At 39.4% G+C, this 24,645-nt stretch overlaps 3 protein-coding genes across 8 annotated transcripts in view; 1 reads left to right on the forward strand and 2 right to left on the reverse strand.

Annotated features, from left to right (window-relative positions):
• Positions 1–9,633, reverse strand: part of LMLN (leishmanolysin like peptidase) — an 85,353-nt gene extending 75,720 nt beyond the window's left edge. The window contains exon 1 of one of the 3 annotated variants that reach the window (XM_043594425.1): positions 9,278–9,633. In XM_043594425.1, the coding sequence (XP_043450360.1) occupies positions 9,278–9,496 (219 nt within the window). In that variant the 5' untranslated portion in view covers positions 9,497–9,633. The remainder of the gene's footprint in view (positions 1–9,277) is intronic. The other 2 variants (XM_043594426.1, XM_043594427.1) reach the window with 2 other exon arrangements.
• A 3,193-nt stretch (positions 9,634–12,826) lies between these two features.
• Positions 12,827–16,878, reverse strand: RPL35A (ribosomal protein L35a). 4 transcript variants are annotated; one of them, XM_043594434.1, is made up of 5 exons: positions 16,790–16,878; positions 15,999–16,043; positions 15,645–15,797; positions 14,620–14,764; positions 12,827–12,897 (listed from the first exon to the last, which is right to left on the reverse strand). In XM_043594434.1, the coding sequence occupies exons 2-5, from the start codon at positions 16,007–16,009 to the stop codon at positions 12,874–12,876; spliced, it is 333 nt and encodes a 110-aa protein (XP_043450369.1). In that variant the 5' UTR covers positions 16,010–16,043; positions 16,790–16,878; the 3' UTR covers positions 12,827–12,873. The 4 variants fall into 4 exon arrangements, with proteins under 4 accessions (XP_043450369.1, XP_043450371.1, XP_043450370.1 ...); XM_043594436.1 differs by having other exon boundaries at positions 16,628–16,795; XM_043594435.1 differs by lacking the exon at positions 16,790–16,878 and adding an exon at positions 16,746–16,782.
• A 207-nt stretch (positions 16,879–17,085) lies between these two features.
• IQCG (IQ motif containing G) overlaps positions 17,086–24,645 on the forward strand; it is a 56,725-nt gene continuing 49,165 nt past the window's right edge. Inside the window, exons 1-3 of the mRNA XM_043594428.1 lie at positions 17,086–17,277; positions 20,960–21,028; positions 22,101–22,368. Of these exons, the coding sequence (XP_043450363.1) occupies positions 20,994–21,028; positions 22,101–22,368 (303 nt within the window). The 5' untranslated portion in view covers positions 17,086–17,277; positions 20,960–20,993. The remainder of the gene's footprint in view (positions 17,278–20,959; positions 21,029–22,100; positions 22,369–24,645) is intronic.

Here is a 24,645-nt window from a genome sequence, read left to right on the forward strand (position 1 = left end):
AATAAACATTAAAAAAGAAAAAGAAAAACAAAGAGATACAGCTAAAAAGTCAACAGATCAAAATAGAAAACTAATGGAAAAACAGAGGAAACAAAAAAGTGAAACAATAAGAAAACGAACAGCTAAACTGCAGACCCAAATCCAACCATGTCAATAATCACATTAAATGTAAATAGACTGGGGGCGCCTGGGTGGCGCAGTCGGTTAAGCGTCCGACTTCAGCCAGGTCACGATCTCGCGGTCCGTGAGTTCGAGCCCCGCGTCGGGCTCTGGGCTGATGGCTCAGAGCCTGGAGCCTGTTTCCGATTCTGTGTCTCCCTCTCTCTCTGCCCCTCCCCTGTTCATGCTCTGTCTCTCTCTGTCCCAAAAATAAATAAACGTTGAAAAAAAAAATGTAAATAGACTGAACATTCCTATTAAAAAGCAGAGATTGTCAGACTAAGTAACAGAGCAAGATCCAACTATTTGCTATTTGTAAGAAACCCATTTTAACTATAAAAACATAAAAGAGTTGAAAGTATAAGAATGGGAAAAAGGCATATTATGTAAACATTAATAAAAACAAAGCCAGAGTGGCTATATTAGTATTAGACAAAGTATATTTCAAAACAAGGAATATTAGCAGGGATGAAGAAAAGGATAATACTTAGTGCTAAATGGGTCAATTCAACAAGAAAATATAACAATCTAAAATGTGTAAACACCTGGAGCATGGGATGGCTCAGTTGGTTAAGCGTCTGACTCTTGGTTTTGGCTCTGGTCATGATCTCATGTCTTCATGGGTTTGAGGCCCACACTGGGCTCTGTGTTGGCAGTGCAGAGCCTTCTTGGGATTCTCTCTCTCTCCCTCTCTCTCTCTGCCCTGCCCCACTTGTACTCTCCCTGTCTCTCTCAGGATAAATAAACTTTAAAAAATAAAATAAAATAAAAAGTGTAAACACCTAACATCACAGCTTCATACTACATGAAGCAAAAACTGAAAGATGAAAGACCGACAAATCCACAATTACAGCTGGAGACTTAAACACTCTTATCTCAGTAATCAATACAGACCAGAAGATAAAATCAGTAAGGATATAGGAGATCTGCACAGTACAAAAACTAACTTGACTGAACTGACATTTATGGAACACTTGTCCCCACAATAGTGGAATGTGTATTCTTCTCAAGTGTATATGCAACGTTCACCTAAACAGATCACATTTTTGGCTATAAAACAAACCTTAAGAAATATAAAAAACCTGAGGCATCTGGGTGGCTCAGTTGGTTAAGCATCTGACTTGGCTCAGGTCATGATCTCACAGTTTATGAGTTCGAGACCCACATGGGGCTGGCTCTCTGCTGGAGTCTGCTTCGGATCCTCTGTCTCCCTCTCTCTGCCCCTCCCCTGCTCTCACTTGAGCTCTCAAAAATAAACAAACACCTCTTAAAAATATATTTAAAAACCCGAATCATACAAAGTATGTTCTCTACCCATAACAAAATTAAACTAGAATGCAATTACAGAAAGAAAACTGGGAAACCCCCTAATGTTTGAAGATAAAACAACAAACTAATGGGGCACCTGGGTGGCGCAGTCGGTTAAGCGTCCGACTTCAGCCAGGTCACTATCTCGCGGTCCGTGAGTTCGAGCCCCGCGTCGGGCTCTGGGCTGATGGCTCGGAGCCTGGAGCCTGTTTCCAATTCTGTGTCTCCCTCTCTCTCTGCCCCTCCCCCGTTCATGCTCTGTCTCTCTCTGTCCCTAAAATAAAAACGTTGAAAAAAAAATTTATTAAAAAAAAACAACAAACTAAACCCTTAAGTTGAAGAGGAAGTCACAAAAGAGTTAGGAAATATTTTTATAAAGACTTTACTTTTAAGTAATCTCTACACTGATCAGGGGGGCTTGAACTCAACAACCACAAGATCAAGAGTCGCATGTTCTATGGGCTAGGCCAGCCAAGTGCCCCTAGAAAATATTTTTAGATGAATGAAAAGAAAATTATAGCAAATTAATATTTGTGGGATCCAGCTAAAGCAGTGTTTAGAGGAAAATTTGTACCTTTAAATACTTACATTAGGGAAAAAAAACCCTCAAATTAATGGTCTAAGCTTCCTAAAAAACTAGAAAAAGAACAAATTACTCTCAAAGAGAGCAGAATAAAGATCAGAAATCAATTAAATGGAAAACAGAAAAAGAGAAATCAATAAAATCAAGAGCTGTCTTTGAGAAGTCTTCTGAGAAGACTATTACAAGTGATAAACCTCTAAACCGATCAAAAGAAAGAGAACACCAATTACCTATATCAAGAATGAAACAGGAGACATTGCTACAGACTTTACAGACTGTGTTACTGTGACTTACAATAAGAAGTATGTATTTGGTTTTTGTTCCACTTCTGGCACAGAACTCCTAAACTTGGAATTTCCTAAGTGATGAGAGTGATAAAGCTGTCTTGTTATGTTAATGAGATTGCTTTGGGAAAGCACCTAAAGATAGGGACCAGTTGCCAGTAGGGCCAACCATGTGATTAGAGGTCTCCATCTCCTCCTCGAGCTACAGATTGAGTTGAATCACTAATGGTTAATGATTTATTAATTTTTTAAAATATTTATTTGTTGAGAGAGAGCAAGCGAGCACAAGAGTGTGAGTGGGAGAGGGGTAGGGAGAGGGGGAGAGAAAGAATCACAAGCAGCCTCCCCATTTTGTAGGGGAGTACAAAGCCCAATGTGAGGTTCTATCTTACCTGAGCTGAAATCAAGAGTAGAGTGCTTACCAATTGAGACACCCAGCCCCACCCCCCGCAATGGCTGACCATTTAATCTACCAATGTCTCTGTAATCAAGCCTCTATAATACCCAAAAGGATGGGGTTTGTAGAGTTTCCTGTTGGTGAACATTGTTAACCTTAAAAATAAAACTGCTGGTTATTTTACCAGCAAAAACTGGTTTATTTGAGAATAGCAGAGAATTGCAATCAGGGACAAGCAAGCTACAACAAAACCATAGGCAAGTCTGAAGAACAAAGGAGAGGAATACTCTTTTATAGAGAAAAAAGGGAAACTGGGGGGCTGTTATAAGCAAAATGTCCACTGGAATAAACTGGGATTTTGAAGTATACATTGGTTGAGTTGTGACAGTCTCTCATTGGCTGGGCTATTGCCAGGGAAAGAAGAAAACATTTTTCCTCTCGCTGCGATAGTGAAGCAGTATCCATATGCAAGGTCCATCACTTCCTGTTGGGTCTGCAATTGACAATGAGTGGTAGGACATGATGGCTCCCTCTAAATGAGGTTTACTTTTATTAATTTTTACACCATGTAGAGATTCCTGGAGAGTGGAATGCTCTGATAGTGTAGAAAGTACTCGCCCTTTCTCCATACCTTACCCTAAGCATCTCTTCCATCTAGTTGTTCTTGAGTTACACTTTTTATAATAAACTAGTAATCTAGTAGTAAAGTTTTTCTCTGAGTTTTGTGAGCTGCTCTAGCAAATTAATCAACCCCAAGGAGAGGGTTGTTGGAAGCTCCAAACTATAGTCATTTGGTCAGAAGCTCAGGTGACAACCTGGACTTATGATTGGTGTCTGAAATGGTGGTTGGGGGGCCAGTCTTGCTTCGTAGTGCGTGGAAAAACCCACACACACTGGAATTCATACCCAAATCTTTTACAGACATTTAAATTATCAAAAGAAAATATTTTTAAAAACCTTACATCCATAAATTTGACAATTTCAATGGAATGAAATTCTTTGAAATATGTAACTTAATCAAAACACAATCAAGGAGAAATAACCTGAATAAACCATCATCTATTACAGAAATTAAGTTCATAATTTCTAACTCTCCAATAAAGAAAATTCCAGGGGTGCCTGGGCGGCTCAGTTAGGTGTCTGACTTGATTTTGGCTCAGGTCATGATCTCATGGTTCATGACACCGAACCCCATGTCGGGCTCTGCGCTGACAGTGCAGAAGAACCTGCTTGGGATTCTCTCTCTCCCTCTCTGCCCTCCCCCACTCTCTCTCTCTCAAAATAAATAAATAAACCTGAAAGAAAAGAAAAGAAAAGAAAAGAAAAGAAAAGAAAAGAAAAGAAAAGAAAAGGAAAGAAAAGAAAAGAAAAAAGAAAGAAAGAAAGAAAGAAAGAAAGAAAGAAAGAAAGAAAGAAAGAAAGAAAAAATTAATTCCAGGCTGAGATGGCTTCATTAATGAATCCTATATATTTAAGGAAGTAAAAATACTGATTATATGCAAACTCTTCCTTAAAATAGAAGGGGAAGGAATATTTCCCAACTCATTCTATGAGACCAGCATTACCCTAATAGCAAACCCAGCAAAGTTATTGCAGAAAAAAAACCACAAAAACTACAGACCAATATCCTTCATGAATATATATGCAAAATCATCAACAAATATTAACAAGGCAAATCCAGCAAAATGTAAAAAGGGAAATACATCATAACCAACTGGGGTTTTAATCTCAGGAGTGCAATTTTTTTTATCATCAAAAAAAAATCAATGTAATTCACAATATCAATAAAGAAGAAAAGCTACATGATTATATTAATTGATACAAAAAAGACATTTAATAAAATTTAACATCCATCCATGATAAAAACTAAGCATAGAAGATAATTTTCTCAACCTGCTAAAGCACATCTACAAAAAATCTATAATATTCTTTTTTTTTTTTTCTTAAGGGCTCTTTTTTTTTTTAAGGTTTAATTTTTTTAGTTACCTCTGCATCCAACATGGGACTCAAATTGACGATCAGGAGTTGCATGCTCTACCAACTGAGGCAGCCAGGCACCCCAAGGATTAACTACAAATGGGGATAATGGCTTTCAAGGTGATTGAAAAGTTCTAAAACTGGATTTTGCTGATAGCTGCACAATTCTGTAAATATATTAAAAATCATTGAATTGGTCATTTAAGTGGGTGAATTTTATGGTATATGAATTATATCTCAATAAAAACATCGTAAAAACTCTCTACAAAGAAAATGGCAGGCCCACCCAGGTGATCTCCATAATGAATTATACTGAACATTTAAGCAAGAAGTTATTTCAATTTTATATAAACTCTTTTATTTATTATTATTGTTATTATTATTATTGCTATTTTCAATAGGCTGCATGTCCAACGTGGGGCTTGAACTCACAGTCCTGAGACCAAGAGTTGCATGCTCCACTGACTCAGCCAGCCAGTGCCTCTATACAAACTCTTTTAGAAAATACAAGAAGATGGAACATTTCCCAACTCATTATGTGAGGCCAGTATAGTTCTGATATCAAAACAAAAAAAAACTTCACTAAAAAAAAGATATCATAGGGGCGCCTGGGTGGCTCAGTCCGTCGGGCAGCCTACTTCGGCTCAGGTCATGATCTCACCGTCCGTGAGTTCCAGCCCCGCGTCGGGCTCTGTGCTGACAGCAAAAATCTTTAACAATCTATTAGCAAACTGAATTCAGAGGTATACAAAAAGGATAATATATCATGACCAAGCAGGATCTATCACAAAAATGCAAATGCTATTGTATACAATTTGCTATCGGAAATACATTGTATATAATTCCATTTGTGTATATTAAGTTCTAGAAGGGGCAAAACTAATCTAATGTGAAAAAATAATGAAAAAAAAATAGTTGCCTGGGATGGATGGGAGAGACTGACTGGCACCAGATGGGAGGAAACTTTCTGGAGACATGGAAATGTTCTACATTGTGGGGCTGTAAGTTTTATGTGGATGTACATGATTGCATTTATTGCATTTCCAATATATGTAAATTTTATCAGAACTCTTTTTGGGGCACCTGGCTGGCACAGTAGGTAGAGCATGGGACTCTTGATTTGGGGTTGTGAGTTTGAGCCCCACATTGGGCATAGAGATTACTTAAAAATGAACAAACAAAAAAACAGGGGCACCTGGGTGGCTCAGTTAGTTGAGTGTCCAACATGTCATGATCCCGGGGTTGTGCGAACGAGCCCTATGTGGGTCTCTGCGCTGAGTGTGGAAGTTGCTTAGGATTCTCTGTCTCCCTCTCCCTCTGCCCCTCTTCCCCACTCACACTCCCGCTCTAAAATAAAAAATAAAACAATAACAGACTTAAAAAAATTTTTTTAATTTAGTTTTGAGAGAGAGAGAGAGTAGAGGAAGCGCAGAAGGAAAGGGAGACACAGAATCTGAAGCAGGCTGCAGGCTCTGACCTGTCAGCAAAGAGCCCAACATGGGGCTCGAACCCACGAACCCCAAGATCATGACTTGAGCCAAAATCAGAAGCTCAACTGACTGAGCCACCCAGGCACTCCAACAACTTTTAAAAGTAACAATAACAAGTGAGAGGATGAGGAATGGGTGGAAGTATAGGAAATAAGAATGAGAGAATGATGGTAAGTGTTAAAGCTGGGTGATGGGTTAATGGGAGTTCATTACACTATTCCATTTTTTTTGTTTTAATTTACATAATAATAATAATTTTAAAACTTAGAGGTTTTAGTTGAAAACAAGTTAAATGTGGGGTGCCTGGGTGGCTCAGTAGGTTAAGCATCTGACTTTAGCTCAGGTCATGATCTCATCGTCTATGGGTTTGAACCCAGCGTCAGGCTATGTGCTGACAGCTCAGAGCCTGGAGCCTGCTTTGGATTCTGTGTCTCCTTCTCTCTCTGCCCCTCCTCTGCTCATGCTCTGTCTCTCTCTCTCTCTCAAAAGTAAACATTAAAACAAAAATTAAAAGAAAAAGAAAAATAAAAGTTAAATGTGTCAAAAAAAAATTTTTTTTTAATGGGCTCTACACCCAACATGGGGCTTGAACTCACAACCCAGAGAGCAATACTCACACGCTCTACTGACTGAGCCAGCCAGGTGCCCACCCCCCCTTTTCTTTCCCCAAAATGTTTTGTACTTCCCACCACCATCAAAAAATGTTACATAATTTCCCACAGCATTTAACAGAGGCATAGTCACTAGAATGAGTACAATGAATATACTTTATGTCTAAGTTAAAGCTAAGACAATGGGCAGGAGGACTTGCTATTACATACTCTAAGAACTAGGAATATGTATTAAGGATGAGAAGTCTCAAAAAGAACTTAACAGCTTATTTTTAATATCTGAAGCACTATCACTATTGAGTTTGTTTAGTGAAGAGGCATAAATAGGAATAGTGGGTGGAAGTTTCAGGAAGAGTTTTCAGCTCTATAAAAAGAAATTTAATACTGGTGATCTCCAAAAGGCAAGGGACTCCCTCTGGAGATAACCTCCCTATCCACGGAAATGTTCAAATATAAACTGTAGTTTTGTACACTAGCAACAACCACTAGAAGAAACTATCTAGGTTCCCTCTAGTGGAGAGATTCTGCAGTTCTTTGAATGGCTTTCTCTTATTGTAATCTAAATTCAAGGAAAGAAGCACAGGACATTGTAGGATTTTTTTTTTTTTTTTCAAGAATTCATCGGAAGTGGGGGAATTGGGGATTTTTTTAAGGGTACAAACTGGCAACCAGTTAAATATATAAGTCCTGGAGATCTAATATAGTGATTATAGTCAACAACACTGTATTTATAAACTTAAAAGTTGCTAAGAATACTAAAAAGTAAGTAAAATTCAGCCAAAATGCAGTGTCATGATAAAAGCCGGACTACAGCTACAAGCCCCAAACTTAATATTTTGGCACATATGGTTATGAACAGTATGCACAAAGCTTTTTGGTAATTACCACAAAAATGAGTAGTCTTAGATTTCTGGGCTGAACTGAAAATTTCTAGGTCAATCTTTCTTGATAAAGTATTAAGACAAATTATAAAATCAATCACAACATGCCGCTCAGACCCAAGTACTATGTCTCCTTTCCTCAAAGAATGCTGATTACTGTGGTCTCAGTACTACGGAGAAATCAAGGACACAAACCTTATCCAAAGGAACCTTACAATTTAACTACAAAGACAAGATTACAAAGAAATGCCTGAGAAATAAACCTTCCCCACAATGCAGTACTTGGTTAAGCGCCAGAAGAGAGTACAGATAAGATGTACTATGAAATGGAAAGTGAATTCCGCTGAGTGGTTTCAGCTGACTGCCTTCAAGTTAGGGAAGTTAAACTAGGACTAAAAGAATGTAGAGAGGGAGAAAAATGGAGTGTGAAGGAGGCAGGCCCTTCCAGGGTAGGAGAACAGGATAAAGAAAGCAATGTGGTGAAGGAATTTGAAAATAAACCTGAATTTTGTCTTCAGAGAACTCCCCAAATCTCCCCAAATGCCTTTAACTCTATCAACTTCTTCCCAAACTTTTAGACCAGTAGTTCCCAAAGTGTGGTCTTTGGACAAGTATCATCATCAACCATCTGGGAACTTGAACTGCAAATTCTGGGTACCATCCCAGTCCTAATGAGTCAGAAAGTGGGGGTGGGGCAGCAATCTGTGTTTTAACAAATCCTTCGGGTGATTCTGATGCATGCTCAGGCTGAAAACCATTGCTCTAGAACTACCTATATACAACTCTCCACACAGGAAAGCGATCACGTTCCTGGCGCCCAACTCAGCCACTTGGTGCAGGAAGGGAGTTAATAGTGTTAGAGCAGGCAATTAGGCTCTAACAGGATGCCTGGAGGCCAGCAAAGAGGAAGTTATGCCCACTTCCTCATAAGGAAGTAAGAGGCCTGTCCTGGCAGTACCCTAAAACAAAACCACAAGTGACCGCCATTTTGACAGCTTGAGTGACCTAAGCTCATTATACAGTTGTTATATCATTAGCATTGCGGTTTTGAAGGAATTCCGTCTCGGAAATCCCCGCCAGAGTTCCTTAGGCAAATAAGGCAAGAAAAAGGGCAGAACCCACATTCCTGAAGGAGACCTCCCTGATTACAAGAAACCTTCACTTCAAATAATGAATATTTCATCCCTTTGTTAAAAACTGTCAATAAAAGATACAAATACAAAACCAGCGGGCTCAGCTATTCCTTGAGCGCACCCACTCTCCCATCTCGAGAGTGTAGTTTCACTTTAATAAACTTTCCTGTTTGTACTGCTCATCTACTATGTTGTGTCAGTCCTAGACTTTTTTCTCCTGGCCGACCAAGAGCCTCCAGCGACATCTTTTGGAGGGGCTAAGTCAAGGCCTCAGGGCCCAAGGTCCACCTGGCAACAATAGTAGGTCCAGCCCTCTAACAGTTCAGTCTCTGGCACAATTTATTTCGCTTTCTCCTCCAATACTTCTTGTTCCAACAACTGCCCGCTACATCTTCGCCTCCCGTGTTACTACTTTCCCCTCACAGCGCCCGCTCCCGCCCCTCCGTCGCCCTACCTCAGTCTCAGAGGGGACGTGGTGCCGGCAGGGAGGGGAACTGTCCAAGGAGACAGGAATAGATGTGGCGCTTGCCCAGAGGCCGCCCAACAAGAGCAGAACTCTTCGGACCCATAAAGAACTGCTCCAGTGCCACTGGCTAGGGCATGGGCCTGAACCAGGAGAACCTGCTCCTCCACCCCACTCGGCCGCCATCTTCGGGCCGAGCGTCGTTACCATGGAGTACGTGACGTCTCGGCCCCAGCGCCAGTCCCGCACCCTGGGGCAAATGGTATAGTCGGCGGAAAGACGCTTTTTGATTGGCTAGCATCACCCAGCCAGTTCACCGCGGATGAGGAACTGCATCACGCCCGTCGAGTCTCAACGCGCGAAGCCGGCCAATTAAGTGCCGTTTAGAGGCCCACGTGAGATGGGCTGTGGAAGACTAGTGGGTGCTGATAGTAAAGGAGTGATGGTATGAGGCCCTTTCCCTGTGTTATTCACCGAGAAGGCAGGCATCCACTAGGTGCCAGATAACATAATCTGCTGCAGAATCTTTAATGGTTACCCTCTATATAAAAAAATGGATGGAATGTAATTTTCATTTTTATTTTATCCTCAGGCACCGATATTACACCCATTTCTTAAGTCATTTCTTGTAAAATCAAGGAGTTCTTTACTATTCAACCTCATCCCTTAACTTCTATGAAAACCAAGAATTAAGGGCACCTGGCTGGCTCAATGGGTACAGCATGAATCTACCTGATCTCAGGGTCATAAGTTCAAGCCCCACATTGGGTGTGGAGCCTACTTAAAAACAAAACAAAAATTGCAGCTGCATTTAACCAAGAGACCATGTGAATCCATGCCATTAAGGACACTACCTTTGAACTAGGCTATAAGTAACTATAAAAAAATTGAAAATTGGGAGATTTTCCTGTGGTCCATTAAACAATTAAAACTAGTAACTGGCAGCACTTAACTGGGACATTTAACAGGAACTGAGTATTGTAAATTACTATGCTGGGAACTGTAGGGGTAGGAAAGAAAAGCCGTAAGAACGTACAATTCATTGGTAAAGATCATTTACTCATTCATGGGTGGGGCATTCTACCAGTACTGGCTCTTTACTGAACATCTATCATGCCAAAACTAGTGGAACTGGGATTCCAAACCAAATTTATTACGTTCAGGACATGTGCTCTTTCCGCTACAAGATCACAAAAAACTTCAAGTTCCTAGTTTTAACAGTAGTGTTATGTTGGGGGGAAGCTGTTTCAATGATCCAGTCAACAAAATACTAGCCATTCAAGCTCGTTTCTCTGAAACATGTAATTTCTCCAATGGGAACTTTTGACTTGAGAACTCTGCACCTACCAAACCTCAATATGGGAACAGAAAAACATAAAGCACCCTCATTTACAAGTGCTGTATTAATAAAGAGGATGAATTTGCATGCAAGACTGTTTTGTCATTACATTTACTCAGGTCATCCTAAGGATTCTCACCCTTCTTTCTTCTTTGCTCAATTGCCCACCACTTGTTTATCCACTTCCATTGCTCTATCACCTATCCCACCAGAATACCATATTCACTTAACTTAGGTGATAGCCATCAGGAGGTTTCCTCTCTTCTGGATGCCTAATCCAGACCCAAGTATCCATCTGCCTTCCTGGACATGTTTCATAGCAGAGTACCCTATAGCTTCCTCAAACTCATCATTTCCCTTCACAAAACCAATCTGGTCCCCCAACTTTACAAATGCACTATTACCCACCCAGCAACCAAAGCTAGTACACCTTACCCATTAAGACTCATCTTTAAATTCTCCCAAATCCTTAGTACAGTACACAAGACCTTGCATAATCTGGCATTTCTTTGGTTTCTACACACTTTTCCAATTATTGCCCACATAATTTTCAGTTCCACTACATAACCCAGTTGAAGGTTTCCTTAAATGCCTCCTGCCTTCACAAAAAATCATGCCAATTTTTCCCAAAATACCTCCCCAAGCATTTCTTCCTGTACCCAACCACCCCAAGAGTAACAAGTACATGACACAACAAAGCCAGTAGTTTTATATTGCTGTTTTTCAACTAAATCTCACTGGAGGTCTGAGATAGGTACTTCCTGCCATTGACCTGAGTTTCCAATGTCAATTTCCTTAGGATTCTAATAACCAAATTGTGACCATGAAATGCACTGCTTAGATTGTGAGGAAAATAGGATTAACATTGGACCCAGACTGCATCTGACCCATCCACCTCTTGCCTTGAAGCCATACTTCCCATATAAGGCCAAATGATACTGGCAGTACAAACACAGGGCCATTTCTGTGAAACCTGGGATCTTCCTTCTCAACAGCAACTTTGGCTTGAGGATGGCCACCATTGGACTAATAATAAGCACACCCTTCTTAGAACTGCCGTATGCTACAAGTGCCCAATCCTTTCCTGCATCATCTCCTTCAATGGTTTTTTCTGACCCCACCACCACCCATTTTTTGGCACACTAATGTTTTTTGGCAGGTTTCTTAGGGAACCCAAATACAATTAAAAACTGTAAAAGGGACTGAGTTTGACCAACTCCAAGTTTCTTGTTGATATTTTCAGTGGAATGTCAAGACAATGGTTAATAAAAGGACTAGCTAGCTGCTACTCCAACAAATTTCTACAGCCACCATACTGCAAACTGATGCTTTGGTTCAAACTTGTATTTCAACAATTTAGAGATTTAAAATATCCTGCAGCCCTAGTTTAGTTTCCTTTTGTCTTATGCTCACATATCTCAATCCTCCACTTTACTACATTGAAACATGGAACCAAGGAAAACTACACCATCAAGGTAATAACCCCCCCCCCCCCAAAACCTTCCTAAGGCATGTGTTGCTATTTTGATATTGTTAACTTACACCTTACCAGTCAAGCGTTATATACTGGAATGTTTTATCTAGTCACAGATCCAAAGGATATCTCATCCCTGCCGTGCTGCCAAATACCATCAAAATAATCTTCAGGTTCTCCCAACTACCATTAAGTCACAAGTTTCCCAACCAATCTATCTTGAACTACATACATCATAAGGTAATTTAGAAGGCCATCAAAAATAATTTTAAGTTTCCTTCATGGACTCTCAAACTAACGAGGAAGGCAGTTAGTTGTATGTAATAAATGCAGTACCAAAGGTGAAATAAACTGTTATGGGCAAGAGTTATAGGCCCATTTTAACGTGGAAGCCTGGAAAAGTGTCACGGTATATATTTGTACTGGCTAATATTTGTGTCTTCTGTCCTTCCTGGAATACCCTATGCTCCAGCACTCTACACCTTCAAGATACTCCTTCCCAATGCCTCTGATCATAGCTTACTCTGCCCCCCTCCCTGACCATGTAAGGCCTTGTATGAAGATACTCATATCCTATCCTCATTAAAACCCTATTGTCTAAATCTCTGTAATTGCCATCACACAGAACTCCCTAGCTTCCTTGTACTCTGAAAATGCTGGATAACTGCCACTATTTAAATAGCAACCGAATTTAGGAAAAAGAAAATTTTAAGCTATTTAACAAAAATACAAGAGAACAAATCTACACCTTTATTTATTTACTTTTCAGTTAGTTTAAATCCTTGAGGGGTACAGCATCTAGGAAAAAAAAAGAAAACACGGTGTCATTAGATGCATGTAATATATAAATTCATAAATGTTATGAGTACAACAATATGGATAAATCTCCCATTGTCCCATTACTCATCTCTAAAACAGATCCAATGACTTATATTCTAGTGGGAACAGAACTAAGTTTTTTTTTTTTAAGAACTAAGTTTTTATAGTGATCTAGATGAACACTTTGTACTGGGAGCACTGAAAAGCCATTCAATTTTGCTTCTTTTTTAAAGTTTATTTATTTTGAGAAAGTGCAAGTGGGGGAGGGGCAGAGAGAGAAAGAGAGGGAATGAAAATCCCAAGGAGGCTCTGTACTGTTAAATCTGATCCACTGCAGGGATCAATGTGGGGCTTGAACTCATGAACCACGAGATCATGACCAAAGCCAAAGTCGGACACTTAACAGACCAGTTGAGTCACCCGGGTGCCCCCAATTTTGCTGCTTCTAGTAAGATTAAAAAACTTCCTGAAGAGAAATCTCAAGGTTCAGCAGAGTTCAAAAGTAACTTTCTGACCCCAAGAATATTCCCATGTCTACTCAAAATGAACACTAAGGAAAAGAGGAACTACTTTAGAAAATCACAGCACACAAGGGTGGCTGGATGGCTCAGTTGGTTAAGCGTCAAACTCTTAACCCCCATGTTGGGCTCTGCATGGATAGCATGGAGCCTGCTTGGGATTCTCTCTCCCCCACTCACATTCTCAAATAAAAAAAGCTCTCTCAAAATAAAAAAAGGGAGGGAGGGATGCCCAGGTGACTCAGTCATTAAGCATCTGACTCTTATCTTGGCTCAGGTCATGATATCCCAGTTCATGAGTTTGAGCCTGTGGGGCTTTAGCGGGGAGTCTGCTTGGGATTCTGTCTTTCCCCTGCTTGTGCTCTCTCAAAATAAATAACTTACAAGAATTTCCTTAATAACAGAAAGAGAAGAAAAGAAAAGAAAGAGAAGAAAGAAAAGAAAGAAAGAGAAAAAACCACAGCATCTGGACTCCAAGACTTGAACCGAAGGCCTGGGACCTAGAAACATAAACATTGGTTTTCTTCTGTAAGTATTAACACCTATTTTATACAATTTTTTATGTTTATTTTTGAGAGAGAGAGAGACAGAGCAAAAGCAGGAGAGGGGCAGAGAGAGAGGGAGACAGGGAATCCAAAGTAGGCCCCAGGCTCTGCTCTGAGCTGTCAGCACAGAGCCCGACGGAGGGCTCAAACAGCGAGGTCATGACCTGAGCTAAAGCCAGACGCTTAACTGAGCCACCCAGGCATCCCAGTAATACCTATTCTACCAAGACTGTCATATGAGCACCTACTTTCTACTATAAAATAAGAATAGTAACACCTATTCTAACAAGACTGTCCTGATAGAGATGGGAATATTATGAATTATGCCAGGAAAAGGTAGTCTTCTAACAACTACTTGTATCCAATAAATCTTTGCTAGAAAATTATTTAAATACTATCCCCACCCCCTACAGCTTTGGCAAAAACCTGAAACCTAGATGTAATCCATTTGAACACTCTGCTTTCACTTTCCTTCTGATGCCAAGAAATCTGATGTTTCTTAATACATCTACACAGTAGCTACGGATTTTGCAGCACAATCCATTGGTAACACTTTAAAATCACATTAGTCTTTAGAGGTCAGAGCCCAACCCTAAGCTTAGCTGGACTCGTGTCATATTGCTAATAATTGTACTTACCACACGGATTCTGTGACCAATGGCTTTAGCAGGAAGGTTGCTTCGGAATTTGGCACGAACCATGCCACTGTTTCCATGAGCACGAGTTACTTTCCCCCAGATTACTCTAGTTTTATTCGGTTTGCCACCAGGAGTCACTGTGTTGCTAATTTTAAAAGGGGAGAAGAGCCATGAGAAATGAGGCAGACAGTCAAATGTAATACAAATTCAAGATGACCTCTAGACCAGTGGCTCACAAAAGCAGTTAACCACTAAGTCACCTGAGAAACTAAGGGGACTAGTGTGAATATATTTGTGTGTCTGAAGAGGGGGAAATTTCTTTGCTAATTTTAAACAGCCAGGAAAGGCCTTACTGAGAAAATAACACTGAACAAAAACTGTAAGAACAGCCTGTGTTAAAACCTGACAAAGCTGTGTTCCCTGGTTTGTGGAAAAGCAAAGGAATGGAATGAATCCTAGCTAGGTTAAGAGTAGAACTAGGGAGTCCTGAATGCCTCCTTCATGACCTTTGCTTTTACTAAATGACACGGAAAGTTGGAATCTGAGCAATGTACAGATGATCTGAATTACAATTTTAAAGGATCAATCTCGTTGCAGGAAGAAAGGGAGGGCAAAGATGAAAGCCATGTCCCCAGACTTCAATTGGTGTGAAACAAGTTTAAGAACCAATGCTCTAGACACATTATAAGCATGTACGTAACATAAATTCAAGAAATCAACAAAAGTAATTAAGGTACACGGAAAACTGTTCTCTAACACCTTAAAAAGAGCCTAATATAAGAGGCTGGTTCCTTCCTTGAAACAATTAACAGTTGTAATTTTTCTAAATGTAGAAGATACCTAAATCCAATACTACCTGGACAATAACATCCTTCTACAACCTCCAGTGAAGATACTTAAAGATCCAAAGTAGAAAAAACAGTACCAACTACTTTACCAACATTTTTTTTATTACTCTTCTTCGAACAGGAAAACAAGACAAACCTTAACTAAAAACTTAAAAGGTATTAATACTATAAACTTACTTCTTTGCTTTGTACACATAAGCACATCTCTTGCCTAGATAGAATTCAGTTTCATCTCGAGCATAAACACCTTCAATTTTAAGAAGAGCTGTGTGCTCCCTCTGGTTCCGGAGACCCCGCTTATAGCCAGCAAAAATGGCTTTGGACCACAGCCTAAGACAAAATAGAGAGTAATAAGTGATTAAAAGGCCTCACATTTCACTTCACCTGTACGATCTGACTTGTAAGGAGCCCTACTTAAAATCTATTAGCAAACATCTAGTTTTTTTCCCATTAGTTTTAAGCTCACGTTTATGTTCATGCCTAATAGACAAAACACTACAAATACAAAGCAATTAAATTTAAAACTTGTACCTTCCAGACATATTTGTCGTTTCAGGAGTCCTGTTCCCAGCAGGCCTTAAACAAACAAACAAACAAACAGTTTAAAATCTTGCAACGCACGTTTTCCACCCAGTCCCCTCTCCTTTCTTAAACCGGTCAAATTCCTTTTTGCACAGCTTATCACGTGAAGAGTATGGGGTAACGTAATGATACCATGAACTCTACTAGCAGCACAGTCGAGCAAGACTTACCAGCCTGAGAATGCCTGATAACGGAGCAAACTCCAAAATGAGGACTAAAACGAAAATGCCAAGACTGTACAGTGAAAGAAATAGATCCTGGAAACTCCAAAAGGAAGCCCTAAAAAAATTCATGCCACGATCAGTAGGAAAAAAAAATAATGAAGCTCGAGAACGCAGAGAAGCACACAGAAAATAAGATTAAAGCCTCGCATGGGAAAGAAAAGCAGAGGAAGAAAGGGAGACTGTAGACAACACCAGGTTTGGAGTGGGAACACAGAAAAAGAACGCATACTAAAGGAGCCACTGCCTCAAACGGGGGACCGCATATGGACAAAATGCATCTATTACTCCGCTGAGGCCCAGGAAGCAACACAGATTACGGGAAGGCGCGTTCTCCGGGCGCCCGGGGACCAATACCATCAGCCCCGCATCTCCTCAATCCTGTCCTCTCTGTTGCTGGAATCCACAGAAATCACTAGCTGGCAGAGTCTCCGAGCGGCACCAGTGCCTTGCCGAGGCATACCGTTGAGCTCACCCCCGCTTATTTGCCCCCAAAGTTCGGCAGAAGAACTCGCTCACCTCCACAGGTTCCAAGATGGCGGAAAGAGAGAGGGGAGGTCCCACCGCGTGGCCTTATGGGATAAACACCTCTCCGCCCCGCCCTCAGTTAGGCATCTTCCGCGACCGCCAAAAAAAAAAAAAAAAAGGCTTCAGTTGCCCAGTTGCCTTCGGACTGAAACAAACCACATTCAGGAGCACTCTTACAGTTCCCTCCGTCTTTTCATCTTTGTAAACTGCAACATTTATTATTTTGAAACAGAGTAAGGCAAGATGGTAGCCAGCTGGAGGAGGAGAAGAAAAGGTCCCCCAAAGCTGAGCGTTGCCAGGGAAACATTATAGCTTGGTTCCTTAGGTGGAAAAGAGAAGCCGGTCTGGAGAATATCTCCCCTCCTCGGGTACCCCAGATTGTTACGCCAACATGGGGGTATCTTTCCCGCTTACCGCAGAGGAGTAGGGAAACAGCCTCTCGGATCCTAGCGTGGAAGAGAAAGGCCAGGAACACGAAGGCAGGAACTCTTCTGTTTATGTTTTTCCCCCTTACTCCTTTCCTCCTACTCCTTTATCTCTTTGAAGAAATGACCTAAGTTTTTAACCTGCATCCTTCGTTTTGACTACAGAGTGAGTAGGACTGCCCTGAAAAGGCCTTATTGCATTTTAGGGAGAACTCATTCAGCTGCCAAACTCGTGGGGCGCGCAGCACCGTGCCCACACAAATTGGGTCTTCAGTAAATACCTGCAGACGAGAATGAGATAGATTAGTGGCTATCACAGATTTACACTGCCTAATTATTGCGCATTTACTTGGATTTCCCTATGGATGCATTCGTTTATTCAGTAGTTTATTGAATGGCTACTTTTCACCAAGCTTTGTTCTTGCCTCGGAGGACACTGCAGTAAACAAAACTACAGAAGTCTCTGCCCTCATAGACCTTACATCCTAGTAGAGAGAGCAAGACAATAAGCAAGTAAAATATATGGCACATTAGAAAGAAGGCAATGTGAGAAAAATTTTCTCTATGGAGAAAAAAATTAAGCAGGGAGGCCACTGTAAAGAAGGCTTTTACTCTGAGAGGAGAAACCATTGAGGGCTCTATAATGAGTGACTCAATTTGACTTACATTTTTAAAAAAAATTTTTTTAACGTTTATTTATGTTTGAGACAGAGAGAGACGGAGCATGAACAGGGGAGGGGCAGAGAGAGAGGGAGACACAGAATCTGAAACGGGCTCCAGGCTCTGAGCTGTCAGCACAGAGCTTGATGCAGGGCTTGAACTCATGAACTTGTGAGATCATGACCTGAGCCAAAGTCAGACGCTTAACTGACTGAACCACCCAGGCATCCCTAGACATTGTAACTCTTTTTTGTTTTATTTTATTTTTTATTTTTTTTTAATTTACATCCAAATTAGTTAGCATATAGTGCAACAGTGATTTCAGGAGTAGATTCCTTAGTGCCCCATACCTATTTAGCCCATCCCCTCCTCCCACACCTCCTCCTGTAACCCTCTGTTTGTTCTCTGTATTTATGAGTCTCTTCTGTTTTGTCCCCCTTCCTGTTTTTATATTATTTTTGTTTCCCTTCCCTTATGTTCATCTGTTTTGTATCTTAAAGTCCTCATATGAGTGAAGTCATATGACTTTTGTCTTTCTCTGACTAATTTCACTTAGCATAATACCCTCCAGTTCCGTCCACGTAGTTGCAAATGGCAAGATTTCATTCTTTTTGATGGCTGAGTAATACTCCATTGTATATATATATACCACATCTTCTTTATCCATTCATCCATCAATGGACATTTGGGCTCTTTCCATACTTTGGCTATTGTTGATAGTGCTGCTATAAAATGGGGGTGCATGTGTCCCTTCTAAACAGCACACCTGTATCCCGTAGATAAATGCCTAGTAGTGCAATTACTGGGTGGTAGGGTAGTTCTATTTTTAGTTTTTTGAGGAACCTCCATACTGTTTTCCAGAGTGGCTGCACCAACTTGCATTCCCACCAACAATGAAAAAGAGATCCTTTTTTTCCACGTCCTTGCCAACATCTGTTGTTGCCTGAGTTGTTAATGTTAGCCATTCTGACAGGTGTGAGGTGGTATCTCATTGTGGTTTTGATTTGTGTTTCCCTGATGACGAGTGATGTTGAGCATTTTTTCATGTGTCAGTTGGCCATCTGGATGTCTTCTTTGGAGAAGTGTCTCTTCATGTCTTTTGCCCATCTCAAGGTTGTGAGTTCAAGCCTCATCTTGGGTATATAGATTACTTAAAAATAAGTAAATAAATAAAATACTTTTTAGGCAAAATATGACAGAATCAAAAGTATCAGAATGTATAACACATGTTAAGGGTTTGTTTTTATGAAATTGTTTTATGAAACTTGTTTCATATTTGCACACATATATATATATTACATATTTATGTGTGTATATATGTAATATATTAAAAAATGTATGTATATAGGTCATAGCATCAGTCAGTATTGCCCTGGATGGAAACAGTGATAGAGTTCAGAATTTAATAAAAGGTCTGCTTGCAAAAATGTTGGCAGAAGTGAAACTATAAGGGATGATGCAGTCCCCAGGGACATGGGGCAGAAATAGTTACCTAAGCCCCCAAGAGAGGGCAGGGAGATGATTGCCTGACAGGTGCCATGGTCTCTGATAGAGAAACAGCCAGCCAATGGTGATCCATCAGGGAGGGAGCTAGGAAGATAAAAACACTTGATCTCACCTAAAAATTGTGTACTGCAGATTCAGGCATGGATTCCGTGAAGGAACAACACCCAAACCCAAGAGGGCAGCTGTTGCAGCATCCAGTTCATCTCAAGAATTTCAACGATTAGTCACAACATAAATGTTCTGGTTAGAAAAAAAAAGGGGTGGTGGGTGGGCAGTGCCAAGTAAATATCTGAACAGGAACAGAGCAGGGCCGGATCATGCAGGCCTTATGGGCCAAGTTTAGCATTCTAGCTTTTATCCTAAGGCAATGGGAAACCGTGGAAGGGTTCTAAGGAGAAACATGATCAGATTTTCAATTTTAAAAAATTGACTTTAATTTTTTAGATTTTCAGTTTTTCATTTAAAAAATATTGCTTCCAGTTTTGGGGCTGTTGGAGTTGTTCAGGCAAGAAACAACAGCCATGTCCAGCATAGTGTTGGGGGATACAGAAAAAGAAGAAAGAATCCACAGGACTTTGTGATGGCTTGGATTGGGAAATGCTAGTGTCAAGATGAACGAGGAAGCAGGAATGACTCCTAGATTTCTAGCATTGAGGAATGAAAAGCCAGAACAGCATGAACACACTGACTACTGCATTAGCATAGTCCTATCTTACTTGCATGAAGCACATTTATCTATGGCCCAAACCTAAAAGAGGAAAAATTAAGAAACAACAACAACACAAAAGAAGAGCCAAATCTCCTTAACACCATGATACTTTCTCCTAAGAATGCCCTTGTACCAGAAAATTTGGCTAGTTTGGGGTATCCTGTTTTCAGTTTACATAAAGATTCTATTTTACCTTTTCATTTTTGCATATGAGACTTCTGTTGTGTGAGACATACTTGTATCATCCTTGTAAAAAATCATATTGGAAACTTACCATTCACTATTCATTCAGCATAGAGCAAAATTCTCCATGGGATGTTCTTATTGTAAAGCTCATTTAAGCGGAAAGGATTTTGGCTTATGGAATGGTAACATCTTGATAGTAATAGTAAACTACTTTCAGGATTTTCAGGATTAATGCAGCTTTTCTAAATACAATCTCAAATATTCTAAGTCCAGGTGCAATAAATTTTGTTGTCTGACAGATCGGAAATTAAATGATCTAATTAAACATTTCAGTAAGCAGAATAACATAAATATATTATACAAATATTTCCAATTAAAATCAGAATATAATAAAATATGAAAACCATGTTTTATATTAATTTACCATAAGAACAAACTCAAAGATTTCATTTATCAGTAATTTCATTTGTCAATAATTAAACTGATTACTTAGTAGTCCTGCATCCCATGATGTCAGCAGTTTTTCCATTGCTAGGACTGCTCTGATAAGCAAAAAGAGGGGATATGTCACAGCTCTCATAATTCTTTAATTTTCTCTTAATGAAAGGATGGAAATAATTTAAATGTCATTCAACACTCCCTTAAACTAATCTCAATGTTTTCTTCCCATTTTAGGTGACTGCATTTCTTGTGAGATTGTAAATGTACCATGGAAGTTAAAAGTAGCTTAAGAAGAATGGAAAAGTACGTTCAAAATTCCAGTTTGTGTGTGTGTGCGTGTGTGTGTGTGTGTGTGTGTGTGTATGAATTATGCCTTATGCTAAATTTATCTATTGCTGTGTAACAAATTACCCCAGAGCTTAGTAACTTAAAATATAAACTTTTATTATTTCACATAGTTTCTGTGGGTCAGGAATTTGGGAGCAGCTTAGCTGAATGGTGCTGGCTTGGGTCTGTTTTAAGGTTGAAATTGCCCAGGGCTGTAGTCATCTGAAAATTTGACTGGGGCTGCAAGATCCACTCCCACACAGCTGGGGAGTTGATGCTGGCTGTTGGTAAGAGGCCTTAGTTCCTCACCCTCACAAACTTCTCCAAAGGGCTGTTCAAGTGTCCTCATGACAAGGCAGCTGGGTTCTCACAGAGTGAAAGATATGAGACAGTAAGGGAGAAGCTGCAATGTCTTTTATCACCTAACCTTGGAACCCACAACATCCTCCTGGTTACATAGCTTAGTTAGTCCTATTAATATGAGGGACAAAGGGCATGAATACGAGAAGGTAAGACTCATATGGACCCACTTTGGAGACTGGTTACTACATTTTGGTTTTGTTTTTGTTTTTAATGTTATTTTTTTAATGTGTTTTTTTTTAAGTAAGCTGTGTACCAATCTGGGGCGCAAACTCACACCCCAAGATCAAGAGTCACATGCTCCACAGACTGAGCCGGACAGGTGCTCCTGCCACATTCCGTTTTTCATTAATCATGAGACACTTTTGGTTAGCATCTAAAGATATTGCTAGAAAAAAAAGTTAATTTGGGTTCAAATTCAAATTGGTTAAGCACAGTCAAATAGTATGGGTTACACAGAGTTATTTAACAGTAAGTGGCGTGCCTTTGGTTGGTCAGAATGTCACAGAGAGATATTTATTTAGCAGAACCATGTGTAAACTCCTACTTTTGTTATTTATTTTGGTAATATTATATGACAATATGGACTTCACAGGAGCCAATCTACATGCTGCCTGTGCTTTTGAATTTGTGCAATTTTTAAACATTTGGTGGCTGACTTATTTTTTTTCTTTATTTTTTTCTTTAGAGGCCAACTAGAAGCCTCAAGTCTTCCATCAGAAGTCTGGCATTCTGAGGTGACAGTGTCAGTGACAGGCGAGCCACCTGGTGCTGTAGAAGAAGAAGAAGAAACAGCTGAAGAAACAAACATAGAAATCATCCCGGAAATCATAGAACCACTCTCCATTCTAGATGTGCTGAGGATCTCCGCAGTTCTGGAGGATACCACAGATCAGCTCTCTATTCTAAACTATATCATGCCAGTTCAGTATGAAAGAAGACAAAGTGTCAACATGGTATATACACTCACCACTATTTAATTTTTGTTTTCTTTCCTTTTTATTTTTCTATCATGTACCGTACTTATGCCATTAAATTTAACACGGGAGATAGCACCTTTATCTGAGATAAAAAGGGTTATAATAATTACCTGAGATACATACCCTGAATTGATGGGGTGAAATAACAATAGTTCAACAGACATTGCCAGTCAGAATATCCTTTTCTTCCAATATGTTGGCATTATTCAAAAAAGCCTACAGTTAAATCACTAGACAGTGTATGTACTGAGAGTAGCCAAATTACTGAATTGCCCCACCCTCTTGTATTTCTTGGCTGCTGAAAGCTAACTGAACAGTAGTGGGAAGAAATTCAGTTGGACCTTCTTAATGTTTCTTTATTCTAAAATGACTTTGTTGTTTTGTTGAATCTGTTGCAACCTGCCTTTGTTGATATCCAGCTACATCATTATGTCACCCATTATATTTTCAGTGGTGATATGGACTCCTCCTCAAAGGGCTATTGAATTATCAAAAAACTCAACTTGGTAGTGAGAAAATTTTCATAAATTCTTAAGCTCTTATAAATTTTAATAACTTAGGTTGTAGTATAAAATGGAAAGAATTTATAAATACACATTTATTCAGTTCAGCAAAATTACTTTATATAATTTGTACAGAATATACAATTCTGATTCTATTATAGATGAAAACTGCTACATAAACAACAGAGTAAATTGCTTTCCATGTCTAATGGAAGAGAAGTCCATATATATTGTGACTAGATACTAATTTCACCTTAAATTTTTTAAATAATAATAATTATTATTATTATATGTATAGTCTGGGTTTATTAAACTTTTATTGAAGTTTGAAAGTTATACAAAATTTTAATAGAATACTGGATTTGGAGGGGCATCTAGGTCGCTCAGTTGGTTAAGTGTCTGACTCTTGGTTTTGGCTCAGATCATGGTCTCACGGTTCGTAAGTCCAAGCCCCACATCGGGCTTTGCACTGACGGTGTGGAGACTGCTTGGGATTCTCTCTCTCCCTCCCTCTCTGCCCCTCCCCTGCTCATTCTCTCTCTCTTTCTCTCTCTCAAAAAACTTGGTAAAAATTACTTTAAAGAATACTGGATTTGGAGTCAGGAGCTCTTTGCAGTTTAGTTGTGTACTATCAGTTCATTTCACTTTCTTGGTCTTCATATTCCCATTTGTAAAATGTGATGGAGTTTTTGTGTGTGTATTTTTTTTTCAATTTTATTTTTAAGTAATCTCCACACCCAGTGTGGGACTTGAACTCATAGCCACGAGATCAAGAGTTGCATGCTCCGCTGACTGAGCTAGCCAGGTGTCCCTAAAGTGTAATAGAGTTTTAACTAAATGATCCACATAGTCCCTTCTAATGCTAGCATTCTATGAATTTCAGGGTGGTTTTAAAACAACACTAACAGGCCTAGCTATGGAGAACACTGAGGGTTGATGGAGGGAGGTGGGTGGGGATGGGCTAAATGGGTAATGGGTATTAAGGAGGGCACTTTTTGTGATGAGCACTGTGTGTTATATGTAAGTGATGAATCACTGAATTATACACCTGAAACCAATTTTACCATATGTTAACTGACTAGAATTTAAGTAAAAACTTGGGGAAAAAATTACATTAATGGGTATATCAGGGAATTTTGTAACAAATTAATTTTTCTTATCAATTTATGAAAGGCAAAGAGACTGAAAACCCAAGAACTAAGCCTTTCAATGCGTTTAAAATAAGAGTCTAATTCATACATTAAGCTAGGTAATAAATAGTAAAGAGTCTGGGGTTTCCTCCCTATTTATTGTCTCCTTCAGTAAGAATCAAAAATAAAAAGATATTTAGTTAGTTAACAAGATAAAGTTTTATGAGACTTATCAATGATACCGTCAGGCTAAAAAAAAGGTAATTTGCCTTCATAGAAACTCAAGAGAATGAAAAACCCAAATTTATAAACAATTCAGCAGCAGTCACTACTTCACTAAATTAAAGAACAAAATTTTTGCACTATTTTATTCTGGTTTATGATAGGGATCTTCACCCACAAAATTTTCTGACTTAACAGAGACCCTGCTTGTAATTTTATAGTAGTGTATATAATAAAGCCTTATACTCTTATCTTGATTAATAGAAGCTTAACAGCTCTTTTCTCAATATAAGTTAGTTCCACAACTTTACAAAATTATGAATCTTTTAAGATAATTTTTTTGCTTCATAATACTACTTCTAGCTCATTAATTTTACAATGTCATTGCCCTGTAAGGG

This window comes from Prionailurus bengalensis, chromosome C2 (genome assembly GCF_016509475.1).
Source record: "Prionailurus bengalensis isolate Pbe53 chromosome C2, Fcat_Pben_1.1_paternal_pri, whole genome shotgun sequence".
NCBI lineage: Eukaryota > Metazoa > Chordata > Mammalia > Carnivora > Felidae > Prionailurus > Prionailurus bengalensis.

What these genes read in the sequence shown, in the direction of transcription:
- RPL35A (XM_043594434.1), bottom strand. An exon ending in TATGTGTACAAAGCAAAGAA is followed by an intron (nt 14,765 to 15,644) that starts GTAAGTTTATAG and finishes TTTTAAAATTAG; the next exon opens with CAACACAGTGACTCCTGGTG. An exon ending in TTGGTCACAGAATCCGTGTG is followed by an intron (nt 12,898 to 14,619) that starts GTAAGTACAATT and finishes TTTTTTTCCTAG; the next exon opens with ATGCTGTACCCCTCAAGGAT.